The sequence below is a fragment of the Falco cherrug genome, chromosome 6 (genome assembly GCF_023634085.1).
Source record: "Falco cherrug isolate bFalChe1 chromosome 6, bFalChe1.pri, whole genome shotgun sequence".
Taxonomy (NCBI): Eukaryota; Metazoa; Chordata; class Aves; order Falconiformes; family Falconidae; genus Falco; species Falco cherrug.
Window position 1 is genome coordinate 18131662 of NC_073702.1, and position 12082 is coordinate 18143743.

At 36.6% G+C, this 12082-nt stretch overlaps 1 protein-coding gene across 2 annotated transcripts in view; it reads left to right on the forward strand.

Moving 5' to 3' along the window:
• Positions 1 to 12082, forward strand: part of BMP5 (bone morphogenetic protein 5) — a 62015-nt gene that overhangs the window by 25151 nt on the left and 24782 nt on the right. For both annotated transcript variants that reach the window (XM_005441860.4, XM_027809149.2), the window contains 2 exons: positions 2835 to 3027; positions 9038 to 9186. In XM_005441860.4, the coding sequence (XP_005441917.1) occupies positions 2835 to 3027; positions 9038 to 9186 (342 nt within the window). The remainder of the gene's footprint in view (positions 1 to 2834; positions 3028 to 9037; positions 9187 to 12082) is intronic.

Below are 12082 nucleotides of genomic sequence, written 5' to 3' on the forward strand. Positions count from 1 at the left end.
ACCCTTCATTTCTGCAGGCTGTTGCTACTCCCAAGTCCTGGCCTGTCTGTAAAAACTGTCTTTATCCAAGGAATTTTTGAACTTGTGTTCCGTTCAGATGGCGGTGCTGTCTTGTTGAGGTTTAACCTTGGATATACATGGAAACACAGATAAGTGCTATCTATGTGAGCTGTAAAATTAATTTCAGGCCCATCAGGAAGCTATCAGTATGCTTTTAGTAGTTGTGACTGGTTCTGAGAGAGCCCCACTGCTGGTATTGCAGACAGTTCTGACCAAACTATAATATATAGGGAGAAAACTGCTGTTTCCAAACTAATATTACTAATTAGAGGGTACTTGTAAGAAACTAGACAAAAGGAAACCTCAAATCCAAATAAAAATGAAACAAGCCAGGAGCACTGGCATTTAAACCTTTTATTTGACATCCATTTCTCCAATACTTACACATGGTGAGTAGGGCTTAGTTACCCATGCATGCTCGTAAATACCTGTTGAATAAATACTAACCAGAGATATCAGAAAGGATTGCTACATTATATGTCTGCCTTTAGTATATTTCTCATTTGAAGAGTATTGACATATCTGCTCCATGTCAGTGTCAAAATGCTCAGTTATAACCTTGGAAACTTGCAGTGACTCTGTACTAGAAAAAGTCCTCCCCAGTTCAGTGCATTTGCATATGCTAATCTCTGCCAAGTTCTCTCTGAAATGAAAAGCTTTACATGGACATTAAAAAAAAATAAAAAACAACCCCCAAACCTCAAGTCAGATCTCTGTATATCTCTCACATTTTAGAACTGGGCAGTGAAGCTGCTAAATAGACTGTATCCTGTTTCTCTTCAGTAGCAGCCCATTCATCTTCAGGTTCAGACCAGCCAGGTTACATGTTTCTGCCTCTTTTCTGCTTTACTTTTTCTACATAGTGTATGACGGCAAACCCATGTAAGCTAAATACACGCTTGAGCCAAGTAAACCTCACAGTTAGCAGACAATTTTCCTTTTGTCAACCACGAGAAAGTTCATTTTCACTGAAGATAAAGTGTTCCTATAGCCTATATATTTTATTTTGGTAGATTTTAAGGCAACATAGATTTGTACATTTTTAAAAAATATATGCTAATGAAAATGATAGTTTACATTTTTGAAAGCATGAAAAGGGAAATACACTGTAAAGGGCTAGCTACAGGGCTACAGGTGACTTAACTAGTAACTACTGCTCTAAAAAGAATTTAAATACTTTTCCTTCAATGGCTCTAACTTTAATACGGCCATAACTGCACCTTTATAAGGCAAGCCCAAAGTGTATTTTTTTAATACATTTCTATTTTGTAAGACCACATATACATTATAATAATACACACGTGCAGGTTTATAGATAAATATATATATATATATTTAAACACAGATATGAACATATGCATGTTGTGTATGTAGACAAAATTGCTTGAGTGTACACACATACCTAAACATATAAGTGTAAATATATATTGGAATAACTTACACATTTTATTATTTATACATGTAACGGTGATCTAAATATGCACTTTTTCAGAACTGACATTGTTCTTCTCTCAGATCTGAGGACCGTTAATACTAAAATGTAATAAAAGAGTAGGAGTTACAGGAGGGGACATTCAGCATAGCTGGATGCAGTCATAAATGTTTAGCTGATTATCCAAACAGCATCCCAGTTCTGAGTGTTTTAGGCTTTACCACCATCAGTACAAACAAAGCACCTATCTCACAAAGAAGGTAAAACTTCTCCAGAAGTGAGACATTCTCTCTTCTCATAGAGCACAGTTTCTTCAGAGATCAATGACACATTGCACTTTGTGGCCATGGAAACCATGGATCATTTTGCTTTCCACATCCATAAAATTTGAAGTATTACTTCCATACAATGGTCATCAGCCAGTACTGTGGCCTGTAGGTTCCACTGCCATATCAAAACACATATTCCATTGCAAAAGTCACTCCTAACTTGGTCAGAACTGCAGCAGACAATGGAATTAACCCCAAATCAGTTGTAAAACTCAAATAAATTAAAATTGTCTGCTTACTGGCCCTTATAATTCTGTGTGATCCTGAATCAAGCAATTATGAGGTTAACTTTTTTATTTTAAATGGTGGCAGTATCAAAAGCAGTGGGAGCTGCACCTGCCCACCCCTGCAGGTCTGAGGAGACTTCTTCAAGCCAGGAGTGTGCTCCCTTTGCTGCTGGGGTGCCAGAACCACTCGGCCCTGATTCACAGCTCCTGCTTCTGACCACTGGCAAGATGACACTTATGCCATTAGAGTACAACATGTGTTAATTTATATGATGTAACTGCTTCTTAAATATATAGTTGTCACAGTGTACTTTAGTACCACTTCAGAATTTATTACATTGAGCGGAAATGAGCAGCATTCCTCTCACCTGCCTGGTTATTAGCTGCAATTAGTGTTTTCCAAAGGTATCTATGACTCTGACATACTACTGATGTGCTTATGGCTACGCTGAAGTCCTAAATCCTTTCGCAGCTTTTAGTTTGTCCATATTTCTTGCTACTTTACAACATGTCCCCTTTCAGCTTTTTTTGATATTCTTTCCACTCCAGCTTCTGGAATTTGTATAAAAGCCATCGAGTTTTTTTTTTTTTTTTCTTTTGAACTGAAGACACTGGGCTGATGGAATTTCCTTTAACTGGAAGCATGTCTGGGCTTGTGGTTTTATTATTTGCACAGTTTTATATTGTCCTGTTTGTTTACTTCCAAGCACAGGGAACACTCTATTAATCATGGGAAATGGGCACTCATTTCGCCTCTCTATTTACATTCAACTCTTTTTCTTACAGTTGAAAGGGACAAGGACTTCTCCCACCAGCGAAGGCACTACAAAGAGTTTCGCTTTGACCTTACTCAGATCCCACATGGAGAGGCAGTGACAGCAGCTGAATTCCGGATATACAAAGATCGAAGCAACAGCCGCTTTGAGAATGAAACCATTCAGATTAGCATATATCAGATCATCAAGGAGTATCCAAACAGGTACCTTATTGGCATGAACGTATCACATGCCGAATACTGTCTCATGTTTCTGTCTTAAGTAGGGAGACAATAACCGATCATAAGCATACCCTCGGCAAGGCATCACTGCTATCACGGGGGCTTGTGCAATATTAATTCCTAGGCAATGACAACAAACACCGAGCAAGAATAAAACTTATCTTCAATGTAATTTATTCCAGGTTTATGGAGAGTTCCATGTCCAACCTCACCAAATGATCTGCCCATGCTCTGAGAGGGTGAGGGTTCATGTTCTCAGTGAGCAAATGGTGGAGTTGTATGCACTGTCTAAGCATCTGGATTTGGGGAATGCACCATTTGCTGACACTGAGGTACTACAAGCCAAGATTTGCTTAGCTCCTTAAAGGCAAATAGATTGTTCAACTTTGTTTATGTTTGAAGGAGCATGGATTTTTTTCATGTGTTTTAATATTCTGCAGAATGTAATTAAAAGATAAAATCATGCACTAACATTAAGATGACATATGCACACTTAAGACATGCTGATCATCATAGCTGAAAATTAAAACAAATCATAGAATCACAGAATCACTTAGGTTGGAAAAGATCTTTAAGATTGTTGAGTCCAACTGTAAAACTAACACTGCCAAGTCCACCACTAAACCATGTCCCTAAGTGCCACATATGATGTTACACATGAACAAATCTGTGTGTGACATACTTCCAAGACTACAAGACCTAAGTAAACAACAAGATTTCACCAGGCCAAGTAGGTGAATACCTGAAAATTCCCATTGAAATGGAAAAGTAGCAATTCCAAGATGCTTCTGAAAAAAGCTACATACACCCAAATTTGGTTAAAATTAAAATTAAATTAGTTTATGTCTTTGCTCAGAAAAGTGGGGGAAGAAAGTTTTGTTTTGAGATAAACAAAAACTCTTCCTCATCTTGGAACATTTCTATCCCGGGCATGTTTAGCAAAAGCAAAGAAAATGGCAACCTAAACCTGCAGAGTGTTCTGGAGGAAAAAAATGCCCCATCACCAGTTAGCTTGAAGGTTGAGATGGGATTCAAATATCTTTCCTGCCCACAGAAGCCTGAGCTTGTACCTTCCAGGTGAGATCTCTGAACATGAAGTTACAAAATATTTTTGGCTATAAACAGGCAGTCATTTTATATGAATGGAGCAGTATCAACAAGAGGGTGAGCACTTTCCAGGATACCTTCTGCATTCTTAGTAAATGTGGGGACAAACAAAGCAGTGCAGGATTTTTTTTTTTTGCCTCTATCGTCAGCATGCAAAAAATCTTTTGACATAGGTTCTAAAAGATAATTCTTGGAGGAAGGAACAAAACAAGAAGGAATAAAACATATCTTTGTAAAGAGGTCAAGGCTAGGGTGGTGAAAGCTCTTCACCTGAAAACTCAACAGAGGTGGTATTTTTTTGATAATTAATAGAGAAAGTTAGTTTTTCTAATCCATTGAATGTTTTATTTTGGGGTTTTTGTTTGTTTGGGTGTTTTAAATGTTTTGCCAGTAGGTAATTTCTATTCTATTTTAGAGAAAGCAAAACTATTTACTACTCTGAAGCAAGATTGCAATTTAATATGATCTGACTTGTTAAAATGACACTTGTCTCTGTGAAGCCATTAAAGAAAAATCTTGATTTCTTTCAATACATAAACATAAATCTATAAACATTTTATATTTCTATTTATAAACATAAAACCCCCATATCCTCTAATGAAAGCATGACGCCACAAAGGAGGTCATGCAACACTATGCCACCCATCTGATTTCACCAGTATAACTACAGAAACTTCAGATGCAGGCCAAGTGTTTCCCTTCTATTGTAGAATTTGCCAGTCTCTACTTACTTATGAAGCAAATAGCAGCAAGTGCCTCAGCGGGACAGGATGGGAGAAGACCACAAGGTCTTCACTGTTCAAATTATAAACAAGGAACTTTTCCCACAAGCTTCCTGATACCTCTGATACCTCCAGACAAGCTTCTTGATACCTCTCTCCTTTTTTTTTTCTTCTATTTTTTTTTCTCTCTTTTTTTTTTTTTCAATAAAGCCACAACTTTTTCTTTGGAGCCCAGACTTCATTAGTGTTATTCTTGACTTTGTCAGCTCAGGTTTGTCCTGCGTACGTGAATGTGAGGGTGAGAGAAATGTGAGGGTGATGAGACATGGGAGCAGGTTCCCCAGAGAAATTGTGGCTGCCCCATCCCTGGAAGTGTTCAAGGCCAAGCTGGACAAGGCTTTGAGCAACTTGATCTAGTGGAAGGTGTCCCTGCCTTATGGCAGGGGAATCAGAACTAGATGGTCTTTAAGGTCCCTTCCAACCCAAACCATTCAATGATTCTAGGATTCTGTAGTGTTCCACACTCCTTACTAGTGCCTTCCCACAGCAAAATGACTGGGTTTGACCCTGATCTTTCACCCTTCCTTGCTTTAAACAGGAAACATGGATGTCTAACAGCGCTCTGCAATCCCAAATATAGTCCTGCTATGCTTTCAGGCAAGGAGTGGTCAGGGTTTAGGGTTTCTGAGCTGCAGGCTAAGGATTATGTTGTAGTCTTGGGCATTTTTCTGTCTCTGTGGCAGCGTGGCTGCTGAAGTGTGTGTGTATTGAAATCACTTCAAGTTTGCTGAAATTACAGTCTTTGGGACTGAAGTTTTCTACTTGTTCTAAGGAAGCACGTAAAACATAGCCCGTGGCAAGGCAAACTTTCCTACACAGCCCTGCCAATGTATTCCTACCTGGATCTTTTCTCATGATGGAAGTAATGTAGTGCAACAGGCTAAATCCTTGTTCATGATCTGCTGGCAGCTAGCCACTAATTTAACTAAACCCTAAGGATTCTTCCCGTATTAGGGAATCCTCAAGTGGCATTAAGATACTAAAGCAGCTTTCTGGAATGAGGCGAGAGGTGAAGCAGTGTTATGGGGATGGCCTATTACATAGTAATCGATTTGATCAGGTCGAAAACTTTGCTGGGTTTCAAGGAACATATAGATGTTTTATTCCACCTTTAGTTCCTTAAGTGACCCAGGAGATGTGGAGCTTCTTAGACATTCTGCCTGCAGCCTCTTTGTTGAAATTCTGGACTGTGGTAGCATTTCTGCTGTAGACAACTGGCCATTTGGGACCAGACTGAGATCACTAAACTTAAACAGCCTCCATAAAGGTAAAGCCAATCAGCTGTATTCTGCCTGAATGTTGCATTTCAGGCTATTTACGACATAATACCTTACTTTTTTATTATGTGTTGTGGGCTATTTTTTAAATAGAAATATTTTTTAAAATTAAAGCCAAAATTTGCAGCTGTTTTTCATTTTAAGTGTGATCATTTTTTTTTCTTTTCACAGCATAAAAGAGAATTTTTAAATCAAAACTGTCACAAAATGTGATGAGAAGTTTGAATGAATGACACCAGCTAATGAGGGAATCCTACTGCTAAAGTTCTCACTGCCTTCTCAGGGGTCGGGTTTTTACCCTACATTTGTATCAACTGTGAAAAAAGTTGGATTTTTTTCTGATAAATACTTTGAATTTCTGTAGCAAATTTCTTTTATGTGGGCTAAATCATTAGCATTGGTCCAAGAGACATTTTCTTTATTCTGTTCTATGTTTTTAAGAATCAATTCTTGTTTTCTTTAGATACCCACAACTAATTATTATTTCATTTGCTGAGTTAATGTGTAGCAATCTGCCTCTTTGAGTCTATATACCTTAATCAGATCATTTTGCTTGTAGGAAGGTAAACAACAAGATTGATATATCAATGCCAAAGACATTTGGGTGTGAGTTTCTGCTGCAGTACAACTAATAAAGTCACACTGAGGAGAGATCCACAGGGGAAGTTTGTCCTTTATAGGAATTTCTGGACTGTACCGTTAGTAGTGCCCCATTCTAATTTGGCACGTCAAACTGTGCAACCTGAATTCTGAGTACATTTAGTATCAGTCCCAGCAAAGTTTGGAGCTGAAACAATCTATATGGGAAAACAATTATGTATTCTAGGGGGAGACAAGACAAATATGAAATTAGAGCACTGTGATATTGTAATATTCTATATTCCAAACAATTTTACATTTTTCTATTAAATGTACAGAATGATGCAACAAATATTTATAAATAATGATCTTCAAATCTGTCACATTCAGAATTAAATCTTCCAGCTTTAAAGTTCTGATAAAACTGCTTATTAGAGAAAGAAGTCGGCATTTAAGACTCCAGGGAGTACTATTTTTGAGCTTGTGGTACGTCATTGATTTGTTCAGTGCTAGTACAGTAGGTCAGGCTTTTTTGAATTGTAAGACTGTTTTCATGTTAGCTCCAGAAGGAGAACGTATGTTTTCTCCTTGTGCAGTCATTAGTACAGTTCTACTATAATGGAAGTAATAAGAGCCCAGCAAAAGATTATTCTTTAACAGAAGAAAAAAACGTAACTTGAAAGAAAGCACTTTCAAATTTCTTTAAAAAAAAAAACACAAAAAACAAACAAACAAACAAAAACCACAAAAACCCAACAACCCTCCTTTATCATTTCTGAGCTCTTTAACTTGAATCTGCAGATATTTCTCACTTGTAAGTAAACACATGCTTGTCATAGCTCATTTGGTCTTAGTTTCCTGAGTGTTGAATGACCACAGTTTCAAGAGCTACACAAGATGGTTTTTTTCTGTATAAGACCTTCTAGGTGTATTTACAGTGTTTTGTCTAGATAAGACAACAACTCACTATCATGTCATTGCAATTAAGCAACATAAGACTACACTGATGGGACCACTGTATTTTTAAATCAACTTTTTATACACAAAGACTATTACTGCTGTCTGTCGTACCTCTTTAAGTATATATTCATGCTGTCTGTAAGGTAACAATAAGATTCCAAGGTTTGTGTAAGCCAAGCCTGTCATTAGTTGACTTGGACAGTCAAAATATAGAATAAAATATTTTTTCTTGTATATTATTGTTTTGATTACTATTTACGGCAGAAAAGAGATTTCTGTAACTATAGATTTAGGTTTAAAAGGCTAAATGGTGAAAACAATTTTTAGTAATTCATGCTGCTTTGTAGAAACATGTCAAATGAAACTGATGAGAGTTACTATTTACAGCAGAAAAGAGATTTCTATAACTATAGATTTAGGTTTAAAAGGCTAAATGGTGAAAACAATTTTTAGTAATTCATGCTGCTTTGTAGAAACATGTCAAATGAAACTGATGAGATTTAAGTATCTTAGGTTTAGTCTGGTCATCATAGTAAGTTATTTGTAATACAGATGTGGTTCTGGAACCAATTGTGTCAGGAGATATGTGAAAACAGAACAAATACATGATCCATGCTAAACATTTAGTAACGTGATTATACTAACTCCCCTGAGCAGACCTTCTGAATTACTGGAAGATTTCATGGGAACAAATTTGAGAATATACCAGGGAACTGAGGGTTAAAATGTAATAATTACATTATTTAATCTTTATATAATTTCTACTTTGATATAGAGACTTATTTTCTAAATATCTGTACTAATATGAAAATGTTCAAACTGGCATTCATGTTTTCTTATATGATATAGCTGCTGTCATATGTTATTAATAACAGATTTTTTTAGAAATGCTATGCCTTTGAATTTTGGTTGAAAATGGAACGTGATTTTGACATTTTTTTCTTTTACATTGAATGGTTTATAAAAGTTAATCTTCCCGAGACGTTTTAGTGCTGAAAGATGAATTCTTTATTTTGTGCATTTTTATCAGGAAGCTGGATTTTTCAGATTTTCCAGAGCTGTAGTTTTTAGATGTTAAGACCATTTCAGAAAAGTCTCTTGGGAAATACCTGTATTATATTTAACAATTACATGTTGGCTACAGCACATGCTGTACTGTGTTGTGATCAGGATATGTCAAAGGATTATTCATCTGGACTCCAGGAAGTTATTGTCAGCAAGGAAATTAAGGGCAAAAAAATAAAAATAATATTTGAATGCCTTAACTCTCTATTTTCTTTAACTTAGGGATGCAGACTTGTTCCTGTTAGACACAAGAAAGGCTCAAGCATCTGATGTGGGCTGGTTTGTGTTTGACATTACTGTGACCAGCAATCACTGGGTGATTAATCCACAGAACAATCTGGGCTTGCAACTCTGCGCTGAAACTGGGGACGGTAAGATAATAACTGTAGATTAAAATTCATCTGTGCTCGTCAGCTCTTCCTAGGAATCTTTTCTGGACAGGTGTTTTTTTGACTTGACTTGTTGACAATTCTCCGAGAGTTTAGAAGCAAAGAATACAAGTCTTATCTTGCCACAGCTATAGTCTGTAAACTTTCTATTATTCTTAATTCTGTAGAATATGGCAATTATAAAGCCAACTGAATCAAATTAAACAAATTTGGGGATAAAAGCTTCTACATACAAAATGGAGTTCCATTTTAATGTTCTCCCACTGATGATTACATTCAGGAAACTCAAGCATATTTGCAGAATTTTTGTTTTAGAAAGTTTCTAAAGAACTTTATACCATGGAGGAAGGTATTAAAAAACCTCAGGACAGTTCAGGATGTGTCTCATAGCCTTTGGTACTGATGTTCAAGAAAACTTCACAAAAGGGTAATGTGGCAATTAGTTTTCTATATTTTTTTTAAAATATATTGAAATTGTTTAAAATTTTGCAATATTGAAAATTTTAATTAGTTGAAAATTAGAAAGAACAGTCAGAGCTGTGGGGGTTTTGGTATAAATTTACTGGGCCACTACATTATTCACAGCTATGCTTTTCATTAAAAAGTGAAAATGCATCTCAATGCAAAATAATATTTTTAGAAGAAATGTTCTTTACTTAGACTTCTTTAAAACTAATAAAAAGAGACTTATATACTGTTTTTTCTGTGATGGTTCACTTAATCCATCCTACTTTACAAGCAAACTTTCAGATTTAGCTCTTTCTTGTCAAAAAGCTTTTTATGTCAGAGGTCAAGGGTTCTATGATGCCAGTTAATCTAAACCTTAGCTGACATAATGTTAATGAGTAGCAGAAGAAACCCTGGTGTAAGGATTAATATTTTTTTCTCCTTTCTTTGTTCTGGCTAGATTTTCTCATTGTTTTTGATCTGAATTCTCCCTCAGGCTCAGCTGGGCTGTGAACAAAGCCTCTCATACTTTTTCACCAAGTGTTCTGGCTGCCAGAGAGTTATGCAAAAACTGTCCTCCTTTAGGCATGATGCTTGAAAAGGGAGTTGGCAGGCTGAACCAGAGCAGACGACTATTTCACCTAATATTGCCTATATGGTTGGAGTACAGTCAGTGGAAAAGGGAGGCAGCAATGCAAAGTAGACCACGTTTTTATTGCATTCAACCAGTCTTCAAAGGCACCACACCTGAACTCGGGCTGTATGAGGAGTGGCTCTTTTAGATGGCCTGGTTTTGTGAAGCCATTTTTAAGGCCTTAAAATTCTGGGGAGGTGACACCTCCGTCAGGCATCCAAATTAGGTGGACTGGCTTCTGGCCAGCTTTCCTGCTCCAGAATAAACTCCATCCTTGACTTTTTTTCCAGGAGTTTCAAATACAGAAATTCTTGAAAATTAAATATCCATGAAAGGCATTCATTAAGAAGCCCTGGAACCAGCAATTTGTTGGTTCTAGCCTCAAAATTTTATCTGTTCAGTAAACAGCAGGAAAGTTTGTATGGGTAAAAGGAAACCTTTAGGTTAATACACTGAAGAAATTGTAAAATAATAGTTTATGTAAATATTTCCCCTGTCATACTCCCAAGATCAGAAAGGTGATAGGTAATTTTCTATTTTCAATTCCAAAGCCACAAGCAGCTTTACCTTCTGCACCTCACTTATTTGAATTTCTCAACACAGCTGCTTGAGTGAGGAGGGAATTCCCCTCTTCTCTCACTTTCTGTTCCCTTTTCAGTTTATTCATGCAAAAAGAGTGCCCTTCTAGGGACTAAAGTTTTCAAAACTGTAGGGAAGACCTGTGCTACACCACTTCAGCTTAGTATAAGGAAAACCATCCTTTCATGCACTTACAATTTTGCTCTTAAGGCTTTGATTATTTTTATTGGGTTGCTGTTACTTCTGGAAGCTATTAGAAACACCAGCAGTTGAATGACACGTTTGTGTACAGATGGAACATGAATTTTTATACATGACTCAGTGTATAGTGGACTCAGTTTGTAACCCAGAGAACCCCACCCACCTTCCCTCCAACCAGTTTTCTATGAAACCTCAGAGACTGGTTTAAATCAACCAGAAAACCTTCTCCTGGCACAAGTGAACTTTAGGTTATACAGGTCTCCATGTCTCCAGCTGTCTATTGAGTTTACGGGAGGTAGAGGAGTTCTGTCCCATAACTGGAGAGACATTTATGATAAGACCTGATCCATTAACCTTTCTATTGCAACAGACCATTAAACTAAATGGGATTCTGTTAAATCAGAGGATCCCTGTTTGAGGTATTCAGGTGCTGCACTGGGGCCATGGATAATCACATCTGTAAATACACACTAATTTTTAGATTTATTCATACAGCACCTTTAAAATGGGATGCCAATAATTACTGAGACTCTGGAGTGCTACTATATTGTTATGATTAACATTAAGAGTAACCTTTCTTGCAGTTATCTTTCAGTGACTTTTTAGGCAATTACTTGTGTAGTTATATTTCTCTGGTGATCTCTGAAGATGGTGCATAAATAATAATAAAGTCTACATGAGGAATAAAAAAAATGTAACTATTTAATATAACAGTGTGATAAAAACAACTTTGGAAGAATGTCTGGTTGTTGTAATTCACATTTTTCTCCCTTTGAAAATTCTGAAAAAGTACAAAAAGCCACATGACATTGGAATGTTTTCTTTTTTTCTTTAAGACAGTATTTGGTATCATACATCTCATTTTAGCATGAAATGTGGACTTTTACTCTTAATGGGACATTTTATTTTGAACAGTAAGAATAAAGGTTTGCATGACACATATGGAAGCTGTCAACATATAATGCACTGTTTCCCTGGGGCTGTGGTAAATTAAGGATCAGGTTTTTTTGATTCTCT